This window comes from Natator depressus, chromosome 27, assembly GCF_965152275.1.
Source record: "Natator depressus isolate rNatDep1 chromosome 27, rNatDep2.hap1, whole genome shotgun sequence".
NCBI lineage: Eukaryota > Metazoa > Chordata > Testudines > Cheloniidae > Natator > Natator depressus.
The window spans coordinates 2,071,802-2,097,482 of NC_134260.1; the positions used below are offsets into that span (position 1 = coordinate 2,071,802).

General features: G+C 60.6%; 1 protein-coding gene across 1 annotated transcript; it reads right to left on the reverse strand.

Moving 5' to 3' along the window:
• Positions 1-1,235: 1,235 nt before the first annotated feature.
• On the reverse strand, positions 1,236-25,347 carry ACBD4 (acyl-CoA binding domain containing 4). The gene is made up of 10 exons (XM_074940539.1): positions 25,301-25,347; positions 24,057-24,151; positions 22,239-22,359; positions 21,882-21,966; positions 21,335-21,455; positions 13,581-13,687; positions 12,096-12,270; positions 7,849-8,027; positions 7,162-7,215; positions 1,236-1,439 (listed from the first exon to the last, which is right to left on the reverse strand). Exons 2-10 carry the CDS (start codon positions 24,136-24,138, stop codon positions 1,329-1,331), a joined length of 1,035 nt encoding a protein of 344 aa, XP_074796640.1. The 5' UTR covers positions 24,139-24,151; positions 25,301-25,347; the 3' UTR covers positions 1,236-1,328.
• Positions 25,348-25,681: the final 334 nt, after the last annotated feature.

Genomic DNA, 25,681 nt, shown 5'->3' on the forward strand with positions numbered 1-25,681 from the left:
CCAGCCCTGGCCTGGGGGGGAGCTCAGTCTCCATGCCCCTTCCAGCCCTGAGCCTCTGCTGAGGCTGCCAGCTCTGGGCAGCTGTAGAACAGTTCGCCTGGAGGAACTGGGACCGAGACCCCCCCCAACAGTGCTGGGAACTTTCCCAAGCTGGGTCAGGGCCAGCAGCCCAGCCCCAGCCCTGGCCAGCCCCCTGGCAGGGAAAGGCCCCCAGGGCCTGGGGGTCAGGCTCCAGGGAGGGGCCGGGCCAAGCTGCCCTGCTGGCTGGCTCCCAGGAGGAGCCTGACTGAGGGCAGGGAGCTGGGCAAGGCGCATGGTAAATGGCTCCCCACTAAAGAGGAGGAGGCCGAGGGGCCCTGCCTGGCCCTGGGGGCACAGAGAGCGACCTGCACCGAATGTGCGGGGGAGAGGAGGGGGACCACCCTTTACGTGTCTTTATCCTCACAACACGGCCTGGGGGGGAAGGAGGGCAGTGCCGTTACCCCACTGTACAGGGGAGGGAGGCACAGAGAGACCAAGGCCCAGCTGCTCACAGGCACTGAGAGGCCGTGCTCCCCCTGAACTCAACGGGAGTTAGGCACCTAAATACCTGTGAGGATCTGGGCCTAGGTGATGAACCAGGTCACATGGGGAGTCTGTGGCAGTGCAGTGACTCGAACCCAGATCTCCTAGGCTAGCCCCCGAAGCTCTGCCCCACCCGCTCGCTCTATGGTGAATGGCCTCTCGGCTGGGGACCGGTTTCCCTCGCAGGCTGGCTGTCGTGCTTCAGCTCGCTGCACCATCCGCCCTACGACTAACGAGATGAACAGACAGCGGAAAAGCTGTTCTTCTTTAATGGGGGTGTTCCATTTGCTGCCACTGTCGTGCTGCAGATCACCTGAGCGGGCGTGAGTGGGGAGAGACAGAGGAGCCTGCTGGCAGGCCTCCCACGAGAGTCCCCCGGTCCTCCCACAAGTGAAATGGTGTCTCAGAGGAGAACATGCTGGGCCAGACCCAGGCTGGGGTCCCCCCGACCGAGCTGATGGCTCCAAGCTTGCTGTGGAAGTGCTGAATCCGATCTCTCCTTGCCACACTTCTGGACTGGTTTGTCCTTCAGAGGAGCTGTCCCTGGCACCTGGGGGACAGCCCGCTGCTCCCCCAGAGAGTGCTGACTGGCTTGTTCTCCTTTTCCAGCTCCTGGGAGTAGCATCACTTTAGTCACCCATTGCAGAGCTGCGGGTCTGCTGGGTGCTGAGTCCCAATGGCTGAGCTGCAAGCTCCAGCCTGGCGGCGTGTTCCTGCCGCGACCGGGGTTTCTGCTCAGCGCTGCACATTCAGACAGAGAACGATCACCTCTTCCTGCGCTGGAAACGCCGCAGCAGCCACTGGACGACGAAGGGCCAGGCGAGGAGGAACAGCAGGGTGCGAGCTGAGACCTCCAGCGGCCAGCGGGATGGCTTCTGCAGAGAGGAGACAAGCACAGGGAGGTGGGGAGGGGTTAGCGACCCTGAGGCTTCCTGGGTGCTCCGCAATGGATAACTAAAGTGATGCTACTCCCAGGAGCTGGGGAAGGAGAACAAGCCAGCCAGCACTCTCTGGGTGTTCACAGACGCTGGGCCCAGCACAGGTGTGACACAGAGCGCAGGGGCTCGGAGCGGGGCCCCTGCTGCTGCTGCACTTTGTTTCTCGGCTTTATTAGCATCTCTAGCTCAGTGACCCTCGGACCCCTCCCCAAGAGACAGCGTCACCATCTCCCTTTGGGAGAGCCTGAGAACCAGCAGTAGGGCCCCAGTTTTCGGTGTATTGTCACCGTAGTTACTAGCGAGCGTCTCAGATGACGGTATCCTCACGACTCCCTCCGGAGAGAGGAGTATGGGGGGGGAGGATCACCCCATCTCACAGAGGCTGTGATGAAGCAGGACTGTTCTTAATGTTTCTTCTGAATAGTGTGTGGGTGCCTCAGTTTCCCCTAGGCAGTTCTCAAGTCCCTAGGGGGTGGGATAAGGCTGTATGATCGTTGCAGAGCCCTAGAGGGCAGGTGTGTGCAGGGGTCTGGACACAGAGAATGGCCGACACCCTGGGCCCTTCCCCCCGATGGCCTGGGCCCTTCCCCCCTGCAAGGTGAGAGCTAAAGGGTTGGAGAACAAAAGAATCCGGTGACCTCCTGGCCCAGGAAAGGGACAAAGCCCAGAGGAGTGGGGGGCTGGGGAGAGTTTCAGTTTGGGGCTGGCTGGGACATGGAGTGAAGGGCAGACGTGGTTGTCTGGCTCACTGCCCCCCAAAATGGACCCAGCTGAGGGGTCCTGTTCTCTACACCTACAAGCTCTGTGTTAGACCGTGTTCCTGTCGTCTAATAAACCTCTGTTTTACTGGCTGGCTGAGAGTCACGTCTGACTGCGAAGTTGGGGTGCAGGACCCTCTGGCTTCCCCAAGACCCCGCCTGTGCGGACTTGCTGGGGGAAGCGCACGGAGGGGCAGAGGATGCTGAATGCTCCGAGGTCAGACCCAGGAAGGTGGAAGCTGTGTGAGCTGTGTGTCCTGCAGACAGGCTGCTCACAGAAAGGAGACTTCCCCAGAATCCTGCCTGGCTTTGTGGGGAGCAGGTCAGAGCATCGCCCAGGGACCCCATGACAACTCGTGGCAGCGGTGGGATGTACTGCACCCCATGGATGGCACTTCCTGCAGTAAGTGACTAGGGAGCAGTAAAACGAAGGGGGATTGACAGGGACCAGGCGTGCTGAAGATTCAGAGAGACGGTTTCAGGGGGCAGTTAACCCCTGGGAGTGTGTGACCAGAGAGAAGGACTTTTGCAGTAACAGGGTTCCCCTGGGGATTGCAGCGAGCGGTCCCAGGGGCCAGGGAGTCTGCAGCTCGACCCTGGCAAAGAGGTGGTGACCTCGAGAAGGGCTGGCACACTAGGGGTTCTCCCTGGAAACCGTGGGGAGCTGAGAGCACACAGGCCTCTGAGTCCACAACAAGTCGGGGAGAGTGGAGTCACGGCCTGTCACCGTCTCCTGAAGAAGGACATTGTAACCCTGTGCAGAAAGAGAGGGTTGCGCATTGGAAAGTTCACCGAAGCACAGTTAATCGTGCAGCTGGAGGAGGATGACCGCTCTAAGGAACAGATTCCTGACCCCAAATGGGGCTATAGCAGGATCTGGGAGCAGCTGGAGTGGTAGCCAGGCATCCCCAAGACTCCAGTCCCTGACGAGACGAGGGTCTTCACGATTGGGTTCCCCATCCGGGGATCGGAGATGGACGGGATTGGAGCTGAGTCCGAGAGAACAAGAGGACTGTGAGAGACAGTGAGAGCCTGAGAAAGCTGCAGAAGCATGAACTGGCGGTGGTGGGGCGGAGAGGCATAGGGTACCTCCCAGGGGTGAGTGGGGATAGACCCCGGGGGGCCAGTTCCGCAGGGAACCCCGAGACTAAATTCTACCCCAGGTTAAGGGGGGGGGGGATGTGGATGCCCACCTCACTGCCTTTGAGCAGGGTGGCGATTTGAACCAGGGAGACCCTGCGGAAAAGCCCCGGTGTCTAGCTCCAATGCTGGGTCCCAAGGCCATAGGCTCCATCAGCCAGATGGATGGGGAGGTGGACAGGCTCCCACTCCTGACCCCAACCTATATGTCTGTGTGGAGTTTCCTGGGGCCAGGCCCCTCAGACCCCCAGTGGGAGCGGAAGGTGATGGTCAATGGGGAGACATTCCTGGGGTGACGAGATCCTGGGACAGAGAGAACTGGTGTCAGGCCCTGGGTGGTGCAGCCTCAGAGGCTGAGGGGCTGTGTGAGCTGGGTGAGGGTCCCAGGGATGAAGCCCCTCGCCCTGCCTATGGCCCAGATCCCTGTGCAGATCCAGGAGAGGTCGGGCTGGCTGGCCGTTGGGGTCCTCCAGGACACCAGCTGTGAGACCCTGTTGTGGGGTGACTGTGTCTCTTTGGGACAGGATCCAGGCCCTGCTCCGGTAACTGCCAAGGGTTTGAATTTGAATCCAGGGAACCAATCGGCAGAGAGGGAAATGGTCAGTGAAAATGCAGATGACCTGGCTGGCAGGGGGGAGGAGCGGCTAGGCTCACGCTACCTGCCTGCCTGTAACCAGAGCCCTGGGGCTGGGTGAGACAGAGAGATGCTCCCTGCCCCCTTGCACACCGGAGAGGGGGGCTCAGGGGGTTCAGGCTGGCTCTGATGCAGTGAGGAAAGCAGCGAGCTCGCTGCCTACCCCCACTGCGACAGCAAGGGCAGCGCTGAGCACAGTGGGAGCTGAGACCCCAGCTGAGTGGGGGGAGACACAGGCAGGGCAGGGGATCTGTTGGGAGTGGCAAGGTGCTTGGTAAGGAAAGTCTGGATGAGCCTAGGCAGCCTTGTGAGCTGATGGCTGTGTCTAGTCAGCGGGGTGGGAAGGCGAGGAGAGTGGAAGATGAGTGTCCCTGGACCTTACCTGTTAGCTGGGTGGAGAAGTGGGACAGTGAAGGAAACATGCCTGTGTCTGTCAGGGGTATTGACTTGCCTGTAGAGGGAGCTACCCCGGTCTCCAAGCAGTTGTCTGTGACCAGCCTTGTGTGCTGGGACCAGGGGAAAGAGATCCCAAACTGTGTGTCTGGGAAAGGAGAAAGTGTGTCCGGCTCTTCTTTGTCTGTGGAGCAGACAGAAGGGGCCTTTCAGCCTGTGATGGTTGAGGGTAGTGCAGTTGTCTCAGAGCTGGTTCTGGATTCAGCTAAAGCCCAGGAAGGGAATGGCCCTAAGTTTGTGTCTGCTCGGGAGAATGGCCCTGTAACTAGGTCGCATCCAGTTAGTGTCTATGTAAAATCCCAGAGACCAGACAATTCTGGTGCTTGTATTTTGCCTCTTGCTAGTGTGTTGTTGGGAAAGGGTGTCGCAACTCTGTCTAATCAGGGTGAGATCCCAGCCAGGGCACAAGGAGAGCATGAAGGTGTGTGATTATGTTACTGACTGAGGGTGTGGAAACCTGTAGCAAGAAGGAAAAGATTCCTGAACTTGGGTGTGGCAAAGGGAAGGAGAATGCTTCTGACCTTTTATCTAGGAAGTCTGTCAGTTTGCCTGAAAGGGGATTGTGTAGGAATCCGCTGGATGGGCCAGAGGTAATTCTGGATGTAAGGGAGACCCAGAAAGAGTCTGTTGTTGCTCAGGAAAGTGTTCCTCTCGAGCAAGCCCTAGGTAAAGAGGGTAAGAGCAGAATTTCTGTGAGGGGTGAATGGTTGCATAGAAAAGCCCTAGGGCAAGGAATCCTCATGGAGTCTTTGCATGCAGTTTACTGCCACTGAAGGGTGTGAAAGTGATTTAATCAAGAAAGTTTCAGGTCCTAACAGCCAGAAATTTTCTGTTGTGAATGGATCCACTGACTGTCCTGTTGAAAGATCCAGTGTGGATAGCTTTGAGAAGGTCTCAGATGGAGTGAAAGCTGTTAAGAAAGTTGAACAGTCCTATAACCAAGTGGCTGTGTTTGGCCAGCTTGTTGGGGAGAAGACCCAATCCCAGTTTGACCCCCTGGGGTTTTGGAGGTGGCCAAAGGGCATGGGCCGCATAAACCTTCCCACATGCGGCCTGTGAGTGCTATCGACCACCCCCGACCTAAGGGAGGGCGTGACACTGGAAGGGCCTGGTGTAACTGCCACCAAGGAATGGGAGAGATGCTGGGGCATCCATGGGAACGTTGCTGGCTTCGAACTTCCCCAGGTCACTGGCTAAAGTGACCCCACTCAGTTCAATCTCGAAGGGGGGAGAGATGTGACGAAGTGGGACTGTTCTTACTGTTTCTTCTGAATAGTGTGGGGATGCCTCAGTTTCCCCTAGGCAGTTCTCAAGTCTCTAGGGGGTGGGATAAGGGTGTATGATCGTTGCAGAGCCCTAGAGGGCAGATGTGTGCAGGGGTCTGGACACAGAGAATGGCCGACACCCTGTTTCCTGGTCACTGATGGCCTGGGCCCTTCCCCCCTGCAAGGTGAGAGCTAAAGGGTTGGAGAACAAAAGTATCCAGTGACCTCCTGGCCCGGGAAAGGGACAAAGCCCAGAGGAAGGGGGGGGCTGGGGAGAGTTTCAGTTTGGGGCTGGCTGGGACAAGGAGTGAAGGGCAGACGTGGTTGTCTGGCTCACTGCCCCCCAAAATGGACCCAGCTGAGGGGTCCTGTTCTCTACACCTACAAGCTCTGTATTAAACCATGTTCCTGTCGTCTAATAAACCTCTGTTTTACTGGCTGGCTGAGAGTCACGTCTGACTGCGAAGTTGGGGTGCAGGACCCTCTGGCTTCCCCAAGACCCCACCTGAGCGGACTCGCTGGGGGAAGCGCATGGAGGGGCAGAGGAGGCTGAATGCTCCGAGGTCAGACCCAGGAAAGTAGAAGCATTGTGAGCTGTGTGTCCTGCAGACAGGCTGCTCATAGAAAGGAGACTTCCCCAGAGTCCTGCCTGGCTTCATGGGGAGCAGGTCAGAGCATCGCCCAGGGACCCCATGACAGAGGCAAACCATGGCAGAGACACCAAGGGGAGTACTGAAGGCCCCTTGCTCGCCCAGGGCTGTCACTCACTAGGAGGAAGGGGCCCAGCCAGGGCTCGGACCCCAACAGAGACTCACCCCAGACCACACGTGGAGCCTGTGGCCAAGCGGGGAAGAGATGCCTGGTTTCCCGGGTCCCAGCATGCTGCTTTCACTGCCCAGCTGGGGACCTGCCTTTAGATACCTGGGCCTGGTTTGCTGAAGTGGCCAGTGCCCCGGGCAACAGCTGAATGCAGGAGCAACCCCACTAGCCCCCGGGTCTGGGATAAGCGCAGAGCGTAGCTGGGCTGAACCTGCGGTGGCTTTGGGTGGATGACGATCTGGCTCCTAGACTCTGCTCTGCTCTGCCAGCTGCTGGGGCTGGTCGACTCACCACTCCAGGCTGCACAAGCCCAGTAGGCAGCTGCAGATGGAGGCTAAGCCTAGGTGTCTCTCCCCACTTCTTCCTCCTGGAGTCCTTGTCCTTCTGCCCGCCCAAGGACAGCACCTCCCAGGCCCTCTGCCCCCACCAGCCCCTTCCTCCCCCGAGCCCGCTGGGGCAGCTCCCCAGGACCCTGCTGTCATCCATCCGTGGCTCGGGTGGCCCAGCCGCGCTGCACGTGTGCCTGGGAGACGAGGGAACTGCTGGGAAACCGGGCCCTGCAGCGCGCTTGTCTTTGAGCACAGCCCTACCTGCGTATTGAGCGCGGCCAGCCGGTGGCGAGGGCCGGACCCAGACGCGTGCCCCTGAAAGACAGAAAGAGGCTCAGCTCAGCGCCACGTGGGCTGGCACGAGGGGCTGGGAAGCTGGGCAGTGAGGGGAGCCCAGCCACACCCATTTCCTGCTATGTAGAAACAGCACTGCCACTTTCACTGCACGCGCCCCCCATGGGCATAGGGGATCCAGCCCCGCAGCCTCGGGCAACGTCCCCTTGCTCTATGCCCTGGGGCTCACACACCAGCACAAGAGGGCCTGAGGCGCCTTTCCTGACTCCACGCCCCGCGGGAAGGGACTTGCTGGGGTCACCCAGCGAGTCAGCGTCAGAGCGGAGTCTCTGTGCCGCGGCTGCCCCACCGCTCACCCCCGGCTCTGCGGGAGCTAACCCCCCCCAGGCTCCAGCTGGTGGCGTGCGCAAGGCACAGCCCCTCTGGCAGCCCAGCCCCGAGCCTCCCAGCCACTGACCAGAGCAGAGCCCGTCTCCACCGGGGGCCTGGCCCCAGGAGCTCACCTTGCCGCTGTGAGGCCCTGTGGTCTGATAGCGACCATCTCCCCCACACCCCGATTGTAACCAAGGGTGTGTGTGTGCATGGGGGTGTCCGGCCTGGAAAGCGCCCCCTTGCGGGCCTGCCTGTGGCATCGGCATGGTGAGGGGCACGTACCTGCATGGTGCTCAGCGTTTCCAGGTGGCTCAGCCTCTTCAAGACGCTCCGCATGTTGTCCTGCAGGGCACGGACGGTGCCAAGCAGCTGCACATCCAGCTCTGGCCAGAGCCCTGCGCTCGCTGCTTCCCCCTGGTCAGCATCAGGACAGCCCCTGGCTCCCGGGGCAGCTTGCAGCTCTGTGGGGCAGGAAGGACAGAGAAGGATGCCAGAGGGACAGACCAGGGAGGACGAGGCTTCGTCCTACACGGTTGCCCCAGAGTTTGTAATCTAGGGATGCTGCAGGCCCAGGCCAGGAGGGTGCAGCTCGGTGATGCAAGGCTGGAGCTAACCCTGTCAAGTACAAGCCTCTTCCCCCAGGGGATTCTGGGGCGGCTGGGCAGTGACCTTCAGCTGGAAGGACGTGCTCTGCTGGAGCCGACCCAGATGGGTGACGGGGGCACAGCTCTGTCCAATCCCCACCATCACTTCTCCAAAGCACGCATGGTTTTGCTACCAGACTGGCGAGACTCCCGGGCCCGGGGAGGCAGACGCTCCCCCGGGCCGGAGAAGCGCCAGGAAGGGCTGGGTAAGTACCACCGCAGCGCCAACTCCAGCAGGGGGCAGCACATAGCAGGATCCATCCGAGGCATTAGTGAGCGCAGCTGGACCCTGGCTCTGAGCGAAGTGTGCTCGGGACCCAGGTGCCTTGACTGATGAGCACTGGCATCCGGTCACTGGTGCTGGATGGCCTGCTGCCCGCTCAACCTGGGAACTGCCCTGCAGAGCTCACCCTGTCAGCACACGCTGGGGCTGGTGGGTCACGGTGGCCCAAGCCTGTGGCCATCAGCCCAAGTCTACAGAGAGGCATCCTGGTGGTCTGTGTGTGACACAAACGGGTGGGTGTCCAGGCTGTGAAGTCAGCTGGATAGTGTGTGTGTGGGGGGGGCGGGGAGGTCTCAGTCCAAGGGGCCAGGCGTCCATACCACAGCCATCACCAAACAGCCCCTGGTGGCACAGTCTGGCTGGGGAACAAGCTCACCCCAGGGCTGGTCCCTGTGGGCGGGGGTGGCAGGCTGGCAGGTGGCTGCATGGGAGGAGATGGCCCTGACCTCTGTGGGGAAACACAAGCCATCAGGCCCCTGGGCTGTCAGGCCACTGGAGAGCTGGAAGGTGCCAGCCAGCCTGAGGTCAGCTCATGCTGTGACCAGGCCACCCTTCCCAAGCTGGGACACAGCCCAGCAATGCAGGCTCAGCACGGGTTAGCGAGCCAAGTGTGGACCCAGAGCCCCAGGGCTCACGTCTTCAGAAGGGCTCAGCTCCCCTTCAGGCGCCGAAACAAACTTGCCAGGGCTTCAGCAGAGCCTGAAGACAACAGAGCATTTCCTCCCTGCCCCCGCCCCCCCGCCCCAGAGAGCAATGGGAGCGGGTCGATGGGAGCGGGTCGGTGCTATGCACTGGGGAAGGAGTGGCTGTCTGCGAACAGGCTGGCAATGCTCATCCGGAATCAGCGTCACTTCTCTTGCTGCACTGACCCCAAGCTAAGCTGCTGCCCAGGCCCCTCACCCTGCTCCCAGTCAGGACCAGCGTCTCAGGGCTAGGGGAGAAGCGCAGAGATCTGGCTTGGCAGCCTGGCCGATGCCGGAACCCACCGCCCTGCAATCCGCAAGGAGAGGCAGCTGCACTGAGCCAGCCGCCCCCGTCTGACCGAGCGCCGGCACGGAGCCCCCAGCGCCAGGACCCTCTGGGCCCCAGGGTGTGCTGTGGGTGGGAGTGGGGAGGAGAGCGATGGAGCGCTCGAAATGGTGAGTGCATCCAATGGACACGGCTACCCTGAGTCACAGCGTGGCTGCTATGAGGCACAGAGAGATCATGTGGCTAGCCCGAGGTCACTCGGTGAGTCTGAACCCAGGAGTCCTGACTCCCAGCCCTGTAGTCTGCTCCTCAGGTTGCACTGTATCCCTCCGTGCTGCAGGCCCCCCAGGCCCAGAGCACTGTCAAGGAAACACTTTCACAGGAGCCTTGCTCCGGGGTTCATGATGCCCTCTTCACGCCAGGGTGGGATGCAGAGGGCTTTGCAAAGAGCACAGGCCAGCACCCCTGGTTCCGGCTGGCAGCTAACACAGACTGGGGCCGCACCTCACAGCAGCGCTCGGGAGCAGAGAGCTTGGACCAGCTCCTTCCGTGGAGGCACCAACCTGGGGAAGGAGCAGGCCAAGCCCAGGGGCTGCTCTGCACCCACTCAGCCCCAGGGTGGCCTTATCCCGAGAGCTGTTACAAATTAACCTGCCAAGCAGCCTGGGATGGGGCCGAAGGAACATGAACGGAGGAGATAAGCGTGGATGGATTCTGCTTCGAGTGGGTGACATGCCAGGGCCCGCCCTTCCATGTCTGGGACACAGCCCTGGCGGGGACAATCACCCTCTCTTGAGGTGAGTGGGGCAGACGCACGACACAAAGCACAGACGGGATCGTGCGTGGCCTGGCCGTGGGGCGTCGCTTTCCTCCTCAGCTCGGTGCTGGGCTGCTTTACCCAGCCCTCGCTGGAGGGTGGCTCCGGGGTGGCCATGGGGCACATGAGCAGCAAGGGTATGCAGCCATGGGAGCAGCGCCCAAGGGAGGCAGAGGATTCTCCCCGTCAGGATTGGATGGCTCTTCCTAGCAGATGCTCTGGCTCCACACGAGTGAGCAGGCTGGATGGAGAACCCCTGGGGAGCCTCAGGCCTGTGCTATGGGGCAGGTTGCACTGGATGAGCCCAACAGTCCCTTCTGTGTCCAGGACATTCCCAGACTCCCTCCAGCCCCCAGAGGCCCAGCGGCAGTGAGTGTTCCCCTGAGGAAGGGCAGGGAGCTGCCCACCTGGCAAGAGGACGGATTTGTCCACATGTCCATGGCCAACATCAATCGATTCCCACCGCTGACCCTGACCCAGCTCACAGAGGTGCTCCATTCATGTCCAAGAATGCTGGGCGGGCGCACCAATGTCGACATGGCATTGCCTACGTGCAGATGGCCTGTGGCCACTTGTGCTGCTCCGAACCATGCCCCATTGCAGACGCCTCCTGCGGGGCTGGGCGGCCCGAAGACAAAGGCAGCAGCTTCCCGCACTCGATGTGCTTGGAAGAGACCTGTCAAGATGCTCCTCAGGAACGGTTCCTCAGCTAGGAGGGCCCAGTCTGCGTCCTGGGTGCAGCTCAGACACACAGCCGGCCACCTGCCCTACAGGCCTCCTGAGAGCACTTGCACCAGGGCTCCCTTTGCACTTGCTGCCCCGCTGCCTGGGGGGTGCAAACCCCGAACTGTGTGTGCAGAGGGACGAGGCATCAGACCCGCCCAGCTGGCGTTTCCTGTCATGCGACAGAGTCCTCCTGAAACGTGACCCACGGAGCACAGTGGGAGTCATGCTCGTGGGCTGAGTCTATTCAGGGCCTGCCTGAGGGGCAGCCACAAACCAAATGCCTTGGGAAGCGGCGGTTGGGCACAGCCAGGGCACAGGTGCCAGCCCCGGCTCTCAGGGAAGGAGGGGGGATACTCAGCGCCCCATGGGATCGGGCCATTAAAGAGCCTGAACTGGGCCAGCACGTGCCTGAGCCCTGGCCTGGCGGAACCTCCCAGGGGAGGTGGGGGGGGATTCGCTCTCCATGGCCCATTCAGTCCCCGGTAGCTCTGCCCACAGGGCGTTAGCGTGTGCAACTCACCCCGTCCCTCAGACCCGCCAACTCCTTCACCAGCCGACACGGAGCAGCCAGGCAGGGCTGGGCGGGATTTGACCTGGCGACCTGGGGGGAGGCTCCCTAGCTCCTCACCAACTGCCTGGCTCAGCTGTTCCCAGGGGGGCTGGGACAATGTGTACAGTGGGGGGGGCTGAGAGTCACTGAACCAAACTGTAAACCCTGCATATGGTGGAAACCATGTCAGGCCGGGGGGTGCGGCAGCCCCCAGCCCCAGCACCTCTGGCTGTTCCCCTCCTGCAGACCCTGGCAGAGTCACCCGGCAGGCGCTCAGCCCAAGGGCTCCTTGGCCCCAGCATTTGCTTCCCTGACTCAGCGTCCTTCCCTTCCCTGCTGCGTATCAGCACAGCGAGAGCTCAGCCCCCCGCCTGCCACTGCGGCAAGGAGCTGAAGGACCAGCAAACCCAGAGGCAGGCCTGCACACCCCGCCCCAGCTCCACCCAGGTCCGAGGCCCCTGGCTCTGCTCCACCCCACCCCACCTAGCACCACGGCTCTGCTCTACCCCACCCCCACCCAAGGGCCGGTGCCACACCCACCTCTCTCTGTGCCGAGGGGCCTGGGGCCATCGCTGCTCCGCCCGGCTAGTCCGCCGCCTTCGCCAGGCTCTCCCTCCCTGCAGGTTTCCGGGGACTCACGCCCGACATCGGCATGTAGGCTGGCTGCATGAGGACTGCTGAGGGAAAGGCTCTGCCCAGCCACGCGCTGACCAGCCTGCGGGAGGGGAAAGGGCAGCAAGAGTTGCAGTGAGACCCCCAAGTGCCAGGGGTGAGTGGGTGCAGGGGTTGAGACACTGCGGGGAGAGGCCAGATGTCCAGTGGTTAGAGCAGGGAACCAGGAGTCAGGGCTCCAGGGATCCATGCCCAGCTCTGCCACTGACCCACTGCATGACCTGGGTTGAGCTCCTCCCCCACATCACACACATCCACCTGCAAAGAACCATTTACCTTTCTACCAAGGGCTTTGATTAAACCTGGCAGGAGGCAGGTACCATCACAGACAAGAGATGTAACTTAGCCACAACATCTCAGGCTGCAGCAAAGGTAGGAACAGACCCAGGGGTCCCAAACCAGGCTTCCACCCACTAAAGCCAGAACTTTCACCTAGCATTTTCTCACACACCCCCCCCCTCCCCCCAAGCAACCCACAGCAGCACCTGCGAAGTGGGATACGCTGGGCTGTGCCTGACAGTCTGTGAGCTCGGTGCGAGCTCTCTGCCCCAGCTCTGGGATAACCCCTGAATTATCCTGCTGCCCGTAGACTGGGCTGGAGGCAACCAGGAAAAGCATGAGCAAACACAGCATGGGGTGCAGTGGGTCCCTTGGCCAATCCGCAGCACAGAGAACCACCCATGAACACCTGGGGTGAGAGACACTGAGTTTTGATTTGCATAATTCCCACAGCCATGCCTCCTCCTACGAAACCAGACCAAGCTCCACGCACAGAGCCATTCCCTGCCCCTCTCCATGGAGCCATGAGTAGCAGCTCTGGGGGGTCCGAGAGCGATACCGACGAAGGAGCTTCCACTAGTTGCTGGGGGTGGGAGCGCATGGACTGGGGCTCTCCTCCCACTGCCCCCAAGCACGGTGCAGGGCCCCGCGGGGTCCTTCTCTCCCTGGTCCCACACGGGACGGGAGCAGGTGGCTCATGCTCTGCAGCAAGCGAGGCCCCCGCCCGGTGCACACGTAGGAAGCCGCGAGGGAGGGCAGCTGCGATCAGGGCTCTGCTGAGACTCACGTGTGGGATGGCCGGAGAACAGGCGCCCAGACGGCAGCAAGGGATACTGGGGTCACCAGGCAGGGGCCGGGGCCCGAAGGGAACTCAGAGCTCTGCTGAGCAGAGGCAGTGTAGGACAGGGCGCTGCAGATCCGGGCCTGGCACAGCAGCCGGTGGGAGTGAAAGCGGGGCACCGTGCTGAGTGTGCAGGGGAATGGCTGTGCGAAGGAGGGACGATCTCTTGGCGCAGGACCATGAAAGTATCTGGACCCGGGCCTCACATTGGCTCGCTCTGTGAGCGGCGTTACCTGGCCAGGCTCTATCTGCTCCAGGGTGTCACTGCAGACTTCGCTTTCCGAGTCACTGGTCACTTGGCTGCTCTCCAGGGCTTCGTCAGCGCGGCCCAGCCCGCCACCTGGAATGGGAGACACACGGCTCAGCGGGGGGGGGGGGGTGGGAACGACGACGACACGGGACACACGTGGCTCAGGGGGGATGGGGGCAGCTCAGCGGGGGTGGGGGAGCACACACGGCTCGGGGGGGACGCGGGCAGCTTGGCGGGGTGGAGGGACACAGCTAGGTGGGAATGGGGGAACACGCAGCTCGGGGGTGGGGGGATGCAGGCAGCTTGGCGGGGGTGGGGGTACACACCCAGCTCAGGGCGGGAAATGGGTGGCTCAGCAGGGGGAGACATGGGGGTGGCTGGGTGGGGGGATGCGTATGGCTCAGCAGGGAGGCATGGGTGGCTCAGCGTGGTGGGGGGGCACTCTCTGGCCAGGCACCAGGAGAGCAGGGGGCTCATCACAGCAGTACAGGATGTTGAGTGGAAGGATTTTCAATCTAATCCGTGTCCTTTGTGCCCCAGAGCCACAGGCTGGGGCAGTCACTAGAAGGCCAAAGATCCGTGTGCAGGAAGCAAAGCCCACCAAGTGCAGCTGGGGGGTTTGATCCTTCCCTGAGTGCCGCTCATCGGGGATTTCGCCACACCTAGCTCACACAAAGCCTCAGAGCTCACCTCATCGCACATCACTCACTGTACAGATGGGAAAATGGGAGGAGAAGGGACGTGCCCAAGGCCATGGAGTCAGTAGCAGAGCCAGGAGTCCAGGCTCTCAATCATGGCCCTGCTGTGCCTGCTACATAACACTCTCCCAGGACACAGCGCAGGGCCCTGGCCACCTGACACTGAGGAGCACAAATGACAAGACTGCCATGGCCCCCGACAGACAGCAGCACCTCAGCAGGATGTGAAGCTTCCTGGATGGGAGACAGCGCCACTGAATGGGATTTGCAGCCAAGAGAAGCCCCACATCCCGGGACTTTCAAGCGCTGCCCACGGTGTTTATCCGGCGCCACACACGGCCCACGTGCCCCACCACGGAATAACAACATGCCGACCTCATGCCCACTTCCACCCCACCCTGGGGAACAGGCCCTGCCCTTGTGCCAGCCACCGCCCGACCCCCTGCCCATTTCCACCCTGCCTGGGGTGCAGGCCCTGCCCTTGTGCCAGCCACCGCCCGACCCCCTGCCCATTTCCACCCTGTCTGGGGAACAGGCCCTGCCCCCTGTGCCAGCCACCGCCTGACCTCATGCCCACTTCCACCCCACCCTGGGGAACAGGCCCTGCCCTTGTGCCAGCCACCGCCCGACCCCCTGCCCACTTCCACCCCGCCTGGGGTGCAGGCCCTGCCCCCTGTGCCAGACAGGACACTGGGTTTGTTCTCCTCACAGTAAGGCCAGGCCTTGGAGAGCCCCTCTGGCACGCCGGAGCCAGCACTGAGCGCCTGCCCCTCTCGGTTCTGCTCCCCAGACACAGGGTCCCCCAGGAAGTTCCCCGACAGTCCTGCTGCTTGGCCATCCCGGCTAAGGACGGAGTCCCTCTCCCGTTTGCCTGCACGGAAAGGGAGCAATCGGACTGGCCCCTTAGCACTCAGCAGACAGGTTGAGGGCTGAGATACAAAGCCCACAGCATCACTGCTTCCAAGCCCCACTCCAGAGCTGCCCCCCCCCACATCCCCTCTAGGAGCCCGGCCAACCCCAGGGAGGGGCTTCTTCTGGCGCCCAGCCCAGATGGAAAGAGACGTGGAAACACTTCCACTCCCCCCCCCCTTCCCCTTTACCCACCACGGGCTCTTCGCTGGCTGCCCACGGGCACGCTTCCCTGACTGGGCCCACCTGCGAGAGCAGCATCGCTGCGCCCAGACGCCCTCGCTGAGCCAGGAGAGCAGCCACCAGCACCCGTAGGACAAGCATGGAGACCACACCCGGACCCCTGAGCCCCTCCTCAAGGGCCCGCAGAGCTGCAATCAGCCAGTGAAGACAACAGGCCCCAGGGCCCACAGCCAGCACCGGGCCCTTTGCTGGCTGTCCATAGGTTCCAAGGCCAGAAGGGACCACTGGGATCACCCCATCTGCCCTCCTGCATGGCACAGGCTGGAGAATGCCCCTGGGATAATCCCTGCTGGAACCAGAGCGTCGCTGCCAGGAACACAGTCAGATTTCAGGGCTGCCAGTGACGGCGAATCTGCCGTGGCCCTGGGTGAGTTGCTCCGCTGGTCAGTTACCCTCACTGCTAAAAACCTGGTTTCTGTTCTGACTTTACTTAACTTCAGCGTCTGTCTCCTGGATCTTGTTAGGCCTTTGTCTGCCCTCAATTACCAAATATTTGTGCCCCTGTAAGTATTTACAGGCCATCATCAAACCGTCTCTCTGTTAAGCTGACTAGACAGAGCTCCGTGAGTCCATCACTGGGCGGGCTGGTGCGTGACAGGGCCACGCGTGGGTGTGTGGGGAGGAGGCGAGTGTCTTTCCTCTGGGGTCTCAGACATGGGGCAAATCCCAGCCTGGCACAGGTGATTCCAGCTCTATGTGAGTGACAGACAGGAGGCCTTGGCATGAGGGAGTCTGCGGCACTGGGCAAGGTGACCCCACAGGATGGGCTCTGGGCAGGAGCTGAGCAAACACTGGCTGGCTGCCCTGCTGTGGCCTAGACCCCCCACTTCCAGCTGTGTGAGCCATGAGGGGCAGCGCCAGCGAGAGCAGCTTGAGCCAGGATGGCAGCTCCCCTGCCAGGAGCAGCGTGCAGCAGGCCCAACCCAGCAGCCACCCTGTTTAGGCTGCCTGTAGCCCTGGAGGAGCCTGGCTGCTTGGCCGTGAGGGCCTTGGCCCCAACTGCCTTGGCCAGCGCTTCGATCCTTCCTTGGTTAACGGCTGTGGTGGGATGCAGCATGCGCGGGGTTAATAATGCGGGCCACAGGGTCTGCGGAAGTGGCTCACAGAGATTGCTAGTGGCACCAAGCATCCAATGTGCTCATACAGGGAGTGCGGGCCCCGTTCCTCCAAGGGGTGCAGAACCCCCAGGGCTTATGGGGGCTCCCCTAGGGCAGGAAGGGTCTGTGCTGCATCCCCACCAGTGTTACGGCAAATGGAGTGACAGACCAGGCCGCCGTGTGCAGAGCAGCGAACTCCCCCTGCATGGCTATTCTCACCCCCCAGAGGAGCCGTGCTCTGCCCAGGAGGTCACATTGCTGTGCCAGGGGCTAGGAACTGAACACAGCAAATGCCCCTGGCGACGGGTAATAACTGCCCTGCCCTCAGAGTGCCACAGAGGACTGCGATGTGCTCTCCCATCGCTGTGCCCGCTCCTGCAGGGCTCACGGGAGGGAAGCTTGTCTGTGCCTCCCATCTGCTGGCACAGGGGTGGGGGCTGGCAGCACATAGCTGCTTCCCCGACTGGAAGCTGCATTCTGCTGTCCATAGGGACGTCCGTTCACAAAGTTCCTCTCTTCAATCCCTAACCCTAACAGGAGGGCCGCTGTCGGCTGAAGAGCCGCCTGGGCAGACACACGCTGGTCTACTTCAGCTCCACAGCTCAGGTGATTGACAGGGAGCGAGTCTACAAAGCCAGCTCCCCTCACGCTGCATGGCTGAGGGTTTCAAACCTGGTTAGTGTTGGGGGTGGGGGAGGAAGGCCAGCTGGAGACACCAGGGAAAGGTCTGATTTCAGCCAGCAGGAATCAGGCCTGTTTAACATGCCTTGAGTAGAGCACCTCACCCTGAAACATCCTTGAGTCGGCAGCTGCTTTACGGCCGCGTTCGACTCCTTGCGTGGCTCCGTTTGGCCAATGGAAATCACGGGCGGCAGTTTCGCCTTGTTTGTCGCCAGTTCCACAGATTCCAAGGCCAGACTGTGATCCTTCACTCTGACCTCCCACAGAGCACAGGCCAGAGCGCTGCCCCAGAACAATTCCCAGAGCGAGCTTTGGAAAATCAGCCAACCTTGATTTAAAGAGTGCCACTGAGGGGCCCGGGGTAAGTTGTATCAATGCTTCATTGCCCCTCGCTGTTAACAATTCACACCTAATTTCCAAATCTGAATTTGTCTGGCTTCCACTTCCAGCCACGGGATCATGTTACACCTGTCTCTGCTAGATTGCAGAGCCCATTATTAATTTGCTCCCGATGTAGGTACTAGACTGTGATCAAGTCACCCTGTAACCTTCTCTTTGTTAAGATCAAGGAGCTTAATCTAGTTGATCACTCTTGGGTAGGTTTTCTAATCCTTTAATCACTGTTGTGGCTCTTCTCTGAACCCTCCTCAATTTGACTCTACAGATGCTCCCCGGGTTACGCAAGACCCGACTTACGCAAATCCGCACTTTCGGAAAAAGTTCCGTAAGCTAGAAATAGGAGGGATTTTTTTTTTTTTTTGTGTAACGGTCAGGTATACGTTTCCAACTTATGCAAAATTCGAGTTACCCAAGGCGTTCTGGAACGGAACGATTGTGTAAATTGGGGAGCGTCTGTAACAGGGTTCAAAAAAGAACTAGATAAATGCATGGAACATCAGAATGGCCATACTGGGTCAGACCAAAGGTCCATCTAGCCCATTATCCTGTCTGCTGACAGTGGCCAGTGCCAGGTGCTCCAGAGGGAATGAACAGAACAGGGAATCATCAAGTGATCCATCCCCTGTTGCTCATTCCCAGCGTCTGGCAAACAGAGGCTAGCGACACCATCCCTGCCCAGCCTGGCTAATAGCCATTGATGGGCCTGTCCTCCATGAATGTATCTAGTACCTGTAGAACACTGGCAAAGAGTGCGTTGTGTGAAGAAACCTGAACCTTTTCCAGTCCCAATCTATCTTTTTTGAGATGGGGCGATCACATCTGCACACAGTATTCAAGATGTGGGCGTACCACGGATTTATATAGAGGCAATATGGTATTTTCTGTGTTATTATCGATCCCTTTCTTAATGATTCCCAACATTCAACCTGTGGAACTCCTTGCCAGGGGATGTTGTGAAGGCCAAGACTATAACAGGGTTCACAAAAGAACTGGATAATTTCACGGAGAAAAGGTCCATCAATAGGTCCTATTAGCCAGGATGGGCAGGGATGGTGTCCCTAGCCTGTTTGTCAGAAGCTGGGAATGGGTGACAGGGGATGGATCAGTTGATGAGGGGTAGCTCAGTGGTTTGAGCATTGGCCTGCTAAACCCAGGGTTGTGAGTTCAATCCTTGAGGGGGCCATTTAGGGATCTGGGGCAAAAATTGGGGATTGGTCCTGCTTTGAGCAGGGGGTTGGACTAGATACCTCCTGAGGGCCCTTCCAATCCTGATATTCTATGATTCCCTGTTCTGTTCATTCCCTCTGGAGCACCTGGCACTGGCCACTGTCAGCAGACAGGATACTGGGCTAGATGGACCTTTGGTCTGACCCAGTCTGGCCATTCTGATGTTCTTACAGCAGTTCTGTAGAATGCAAACAGGAAATCCTACCAGTCATGGCAACCCTACCAAACAGCAGCATTTTGAACTGAGCTCATCCATTTTAAACCTACAGCTGCAACAGGACAAACTTTCAGATTAGTTTTTTCAAACCTTCACCCTGGTGTAAATCAATGACTAAAAACAAACCAAGTGATTTAAATCAGGAGTTAAGTGGCTGCCTCCTCTCACTCTGTATCAAGCCTGAGTTTGTTACAAAGTTGTCCCATTCCTAGTCAGAGGCCACGTGTGCAGGTTTACAGGGGCAGGTTCACGAATGGAGATGCCCTGAGGAGGGCAATGGCTGGTAGCTTAGGCTCTGCGTTTACGTTCTGGAGACAACAGAGCACATTTCTATCACCCACAGGTTCCAAAGAGGATCCAGCACAGACGTGAGGACGAGACTAGCGAGTTCCCCTAGATACAGGCCCTCCTGCTGCAGGGTCTAAGCCAGTCACTCAGTGCCACAGGTGCCGACTCCGTGGGTGCTCCAGGGCTGGGGCACCCATGGGGAAAAAATGGTGGATGCTGAGCACCCACCGGCAGCTCCCTATCAGCTCCCTCCCACCTCCCCAGTGCCTCCCGCCCGCCGGCGGGCCCCACGGATCAGTGCCTCTCCCTCCCTCCCCGTGCTTCCCGCCCGCCGGCGGGCCCCACAGACCAGCACCTCCCCTCCCTCCCTGTGCCTCCCGCCTGCCAGCAGGCCCCATGGATCAGCGCCTCCCCTCCCTCCCCATGCCTCCCGCCTGCTGCAATCAGCTGTCTGGTGGTGCGCAGGAGGCTCTGGGGGGGGAGGGGGGAGCGAGGATGCAGTGCGTTCGCAGGAGGGGGCAGAACTGGGTGAAAAGAGGTGGGGCGGGGGCAGGAAGAGGTGGGGCAGGGGTGGGGCCTTGGGGGCAGGACCTGGGTCGAGCATCCCCCTGGCACTTTGGAAAGTCGGCTCCCGTGCTCAGTGCCCCGGGCAGGGGAAGAGGATTCCATCATGCCCCACCAGGGGCGTTCTTGCCCAGGCCAGAGGCAGTGCAGTCACCCAGCAAGGCCCAAGCTCGGCCCGTCCCTTCGTCAGCGGGAAGCCCGCACTGCCATGCCACGCCCGGCTCGCAGCTCCAAGGCCGGCTCCGGATTCTTGTTTTCGGCGCTGCTCCGTGGGGAGCGGAGCCCTCACGGCTCAGCGCTGGCCAAACCAACGCTTACCAGGCTTCCAGGGCAGGGCCACTACTCCCAAGCGCCAAGGACAGATCTCTGCTTGGCGACCTGTGCCGCCAGCAGCCCCGGTCAGAGCCCCCGCGCGCGTGGCAGGGCAGGAGGGGGCCCTCAGGCCACAGCCGCGGGTGACAGCTCGAGCGAGCCTGGTGTGAACGCTCCCGGCGAGGAAGCGAGCGGATGGTTTAAAGGTCAGAGGGGACGTCTCCATTAACACGGGGCTCCCAGACGGAGCCCCACAACCCCAGCTAGGCTGAAGCTCCCCGGGGTGCAGGCTGCCAGACACGCCGCACAGCCGCTGGGGGGCGGGGCAGGGGAAGGAGGGCGGAGCCTATAGTCAGCCCACCATTGCATCCCTGCAGCCCAGCCACGCCCTCCTCCCGCTCTGCCGCGGGGGGCTGAGGCTCTCACATACAATCACTCGAGTCAGGAGCACGGAGAGAAAAAACTGGGCACAAGTTCTAGTCAGGAGCGAGCCCCCCAGGTGCCTGTAGTCTCATTCCCCACTCCCTCCCTCTTCACAGCACGCGGTGGGGTGGCGAGGGCTCGGCTTGCGCTGCACAAACCCACATCAGGCAATGCCAGCTTGCTGGATGCAGCTGGGCCGAGGCCGCACTGTCCTCGAGGACACGCCATCTGGGAGTCCAGGTTGACAGGAAGAGGAAGGCTAGGACTCAGGAACCCAGGTTTAATTCCCTGCTCCGTCACAGACTCCCTATGTGACCCTGGGCAAGTCACTTAGCCTTTCTGTGCCTCGGTTCCCCACTTGTGCAATGGGGATTGTGAGGCACTCAGATACTACAGTGATGAGGGCCAGATCAGTACCTGCGATGGATGGCCAGGGAGCTGGAAGGATGAGCTCTTTCCCTCATGGGCTAGGGCATGCGGGAACCAGCAGAAGGAGGTATCATTTTACAGATGGGGAAACTGAGGCACAGAGAGGTGAAGCAGCTTGTCCAAGACCTTGCAGCAAGGAAGTGGCAGAGCCGAGACTAGAACCCAGGAGTCCTGACTCCCAGGCTGCTGCTCTGCCCATTTCACCCCAGCCCAGCCCAGCCCAGCCACCCTCCCAACGCCCCAGGCTTACCAGCCTTCTTCTTGAAGAAGGACTCTGGGGGCCGGGGCATATCGTGTATCACCTCGTAGAGAGGTTCGAAGAACCCAAACACGTCCTCAGACACCTCGCCTGCTGGGATCGTGTCAATGACCTGGAGAGAACCCCAACAGCTCTTTTGTAGCCAAGTCAGAAGATGGAGGATCCTGCGCTGAGGCAATGGTCACTAAAGCCCTGGGCTTGAGTGCGGTGTCTGGGAGAGGGAGGGACCGACAGTGCTGCCTACGGCAAGTTGGCTGTGGCAAGCGGGCTCCGAAAGCTTCCCCCCACAGCGCTGCCAGGGCACCTCTGGTCTTCCCAGCCTGGGGTCCTTCCCCAGCTTTGCCAGCGCCCTTCCCGCCCCACCTTCCAACGACTCTGAATCCAGGCCCTCCTCAGCCAGAGCCCGTCAGCTGTGCCAGCATGTGCCACGTGGCCCTCACTCCACCAGGGACGATGCCGAGGGTGTCCCAAGGCACACGGGGAGCGAGTGGAGCAGCCCCAGGAGCTGCACATAGCAGGGAAACAAGGAGCTCTGTACCTTCTGGGCTACCTTCTTCATCTCCGAGATATACGCGGCCATGGCCTCCTCTTTGGACATCTTCCCCAGCCTGCTCCACGCATCCCTGCCAACCAGAAGGTCTCATGAGGGGGGAAGGCATAGCTCAGTGGTTTGAGCATTGGCCTGCTAAACCCAGGGTTGTGAGTTCAATCCTTGAGGGGGCCGTTTGGGATCTGGGGCAAATACTGGGGATTGGTCCAGCTTTGAGCAGGGGGTTGGACTAGATGACCTCCTGAGGTCCCTTCCAACCCTGAGATTCTGTGACTGATGCCCCACGAACAAGGCTGTACTGCAGCCTACAACCTCCATGCCAAGCAGTTACTGTTTCAGCCTTACCACTTACACCGGCCGATGGGATCCCAGAATCCAGGCCGGGCGATCTTGCAGCTGCCCACTGTCGCCTGCTTGTAGTAGCTGTAGAACCGTAGCATCACCTCGTAGGGGGGGCGGTAGGACCCTAGAACACACACAAACCATCAGGGCAGGAACAGAGGGGCTCCGGCCGCTTCCCCACCATGAAAAAAGAAAAGGAGGACTCGTGGCACCTTAGAGACTAACGTGGCCATTCAGGGGCTGTTACCCGCATCCTTACGCTGTGACCCAGTAGGTGGGTCTCTGCCCACGAGACCAGCACTGAGCCCATGCCCCAGCACGGCGCTAGCAGACCCCAAACTGCTGGAGCTCTGCCCTTCAGAGGAGGCATAGCGCTGAGGTGACCATCTGGTCATTGACGGGCCCGTGAGTCAGGGCCTTAACCATGATCCGGGCCCAATTCCCACTCAATTACATTCTGCCTCCCGGAAATACCCTCTGCAGTTTTAGCTGGAAAGTTCAGAGGATGCGTAGTGTTGCTGTGCACTGTTAAATAGCAGCTGCATTCCACCCCAGAGGTAGCTGTGTTTCAGTGGCGGGTGAAACCGTGTTTGAGTTTTGGGGCAGGAAGCCCCATATACCATAAGATGCTATTAATACAAAGAGAGAAACAATGAGGGCAGATGCCAGGTACCCGAGGCTGCACAAAGCCGGTCGGTCATGATGTCTTTCTCATCTCCTTTCTCCTCTTAAGTGCAAGCTGAAATTTCACATGGCCTAAAGCATCAGGGTCAAGATTTTCCAGCATGGGGGTGGGGTGGCCTTAAGACAAGTACATAAATAAATGTCTGGTCTTCACAGTTGCTAAGCACATGCAGGTCCTTACTGAAGTCTATGGGAAGCGCAAGTGCTCTGCACCTCTGGAGATCAGGCCCACAGGAACTGCCAGAACAGAACAGATTAAAGGCCTATCCACTCCGGTATCCTGCCTCCAGGAGCAGCCAATGCAGGATACTCCAGGAAAAGAAGTCCCTCTGCTCCATGCATGCACCTAATTGTACAATACCCTACAAAGGAGAGATTCCTTCCTGACTGCCCACTAGTGATGAGTGTGTGGCCTGAAGCATGAGGATTAACAACCTTTTGTTCTTATCCTCCCTGGTGTAAGGATAAGATGTGGAATTTTGATTGGCCAGGACGGGACACCAAAGCACGGATACAATCAGAAACCTGACTGAAGTGGCATCTTGTCAACGTCACACAGTTTAACTGATAAAACCCATTTTCCCCACCCTTTTACTAGAGCCAGTGCTGCAGAACCAGCCTATCTGGGAATTAAGCTGTGCTCTGCCAAGCACTAGCTAGTGTCCACCCCAGCACTGCAGGGTCTGAGCACAGAAATGCTACAAACTGAGCTTGCGTGTGTGTTTACAGCAAGTGGGAGGTGCTGGCTGAGAGTCCTGGGGACTGACACACCCCGGGCAGCAGCAGCGCCGGGCCCTTCACTCAGCCTGCTCTGGGGAGCCAGCTCTCTGCAGGAGCAGAGAGTTCAGTGGCCTTCCAGTTGTCGGCCTCTCTACTGAGACTGCCAACGAAAGGACCAGTCCATGCCCATCGTGAGGGTGTTGTGTGATGTGACACATGGTGAAAGATGAGACAGTCCATTAGTTCCCATCTAGTCTGTCTCCTGGGGGCCGGTACAGGCCTGTCCACACTGGTCACTTAGTCAGGCTTTGTCCAGTTTCAAGAGACCAAGCTTCAGCCTCGCCAACCTGGAGACCCATCCCAACATCCAGCCGACAAAGCCCACGCTAGGCCATCTGCGGAGCGTGCTGGACTCACCGTTCTTAGGCAGGCCCTGAATGACTCTGACAGCGGCCTGGAATTGCTTCTCGTAGTCCGGCTCTGGGGGCTCCATCCCCATCCACTCACAGGACCTGAGAGAGAAGCACGACCCCCCATGTTAGCTCGGGGAGGCCTGTCAGAGGCACTCCCAACTGGGCAGAGCCTTTGGGCGGGATAGGGGCCTTCCCCAAGGCTCTGGGGCATGTGGGGTTCAGGCATGTGGGCCAGGACTTGGTACTGGTCTGTGAGTTTGCACTGGGCTCACAGCCCTGCCAGGCAGGAACCTCTCGATTCACCAATGCCCCCTGCCGTCCCTCAGACCCATCCGGCAGTGACCCTCTGGGGCGACAGGGCAGCTGGGTCTCCTCCGCCCGCAGAAGCCGGTCTGTGCCAGGCACACCAGGCTTGGGAGGCGCTGGCCCGGGGCAGGAGCTGCCAGGTGGATCCACAGCCCTGCCCCGAGCGCCCAGCTCCTACCCCGAGCGCTCCCGCACTAGACCTGACCCAGGGCCCAAGCACCTCTCCCCGCAGTGCCCTGCTCTAGGGCGCCCTCCCGAGCGTCCCCGGCACAGACCCTGCTGCCCCCTGCCCAGATCCTCCCCATAGTGCATGGCCCCCAGCCCGGATCCCGCACAGCTTAGCCCAGCTCTGGACCCTCTTAGCTTGGACCCCGGAACCCTCCAGCCCCGTGTCCCCCCAGCCCAGACCCCGGATCCGCCCTGCCCATTGTCCCCAGCCCATATCCCCACAGCCCAGGCCCCCCCCAGCCCAGCCCAGCCCAGCCCGAGCCCCCCCGCCCGGATGGCCACAGCCCGGGCCCCCCTTAGCTCGGACCCCGGATCCCCCCCAGCCCAGACCCTCTTAGCTCGGACCCCGGATCCCCCCCAGCCCGGTGTTCCCAGTCCGGCCCCTTAGCTCGGACCCGGATCCCCCACAGCCCCGTGTACCCCCAGCCCAGACCCCAGATCCCCCCGTCCGGTGTCCCCAGCCCGGATCCCCCCAGCCCGGACCCCCTTAGCTCGGATCCTGGAACCCCCCAGCCCAGTGTCCGCCCCCAGCCCAGACCCCGGTTCCCCCCAGCCCGGCGCCCCCCGCAGCTGGGACTCCGGATCCCCCCAGCCGGATCCCCCCAACCCAGCCCAGGCCCCCCCGCCCGGATCCCCCCAGCCCGATGTCCGCCCCCAGCCCAGACCCCGGGCCCCCCCGCCCGGGCCCCCCCAGCCCGGCCCCTTAGCTCGGACCCGGCTCCCCCTCCGCCCCGAACAGCTGATCCACCCAGAGACTGGGGGTGACCGTTCCAACCAATAGCGACATGTCTTTCATTCCCTCGTCACACTTCGCCCAATTAGCATCAAGCTTTAAAAACGATGCAAATAAGCGCCTCCCCGCCGCCGCGGGCTGAACGCCGGCTCCAGTGTCGAAGTCGGGCCAAGTCAAGCCTCCGGCCTGATGTAACAGCGCCCCCTGCAGGGGAAGGGATGGCCTGCGGGCCGCTAACCTTGGGCAGTAGTGCCCCCTGCAGGAGCGCGTCAGACGTCCGCAGTTCGTGGCTGTTTTCTTGGGTGAAGCTGGGAAGCGAGCTCTGGGCTGATTTATTATACGGGGTGGAGAGGAGAGATTCC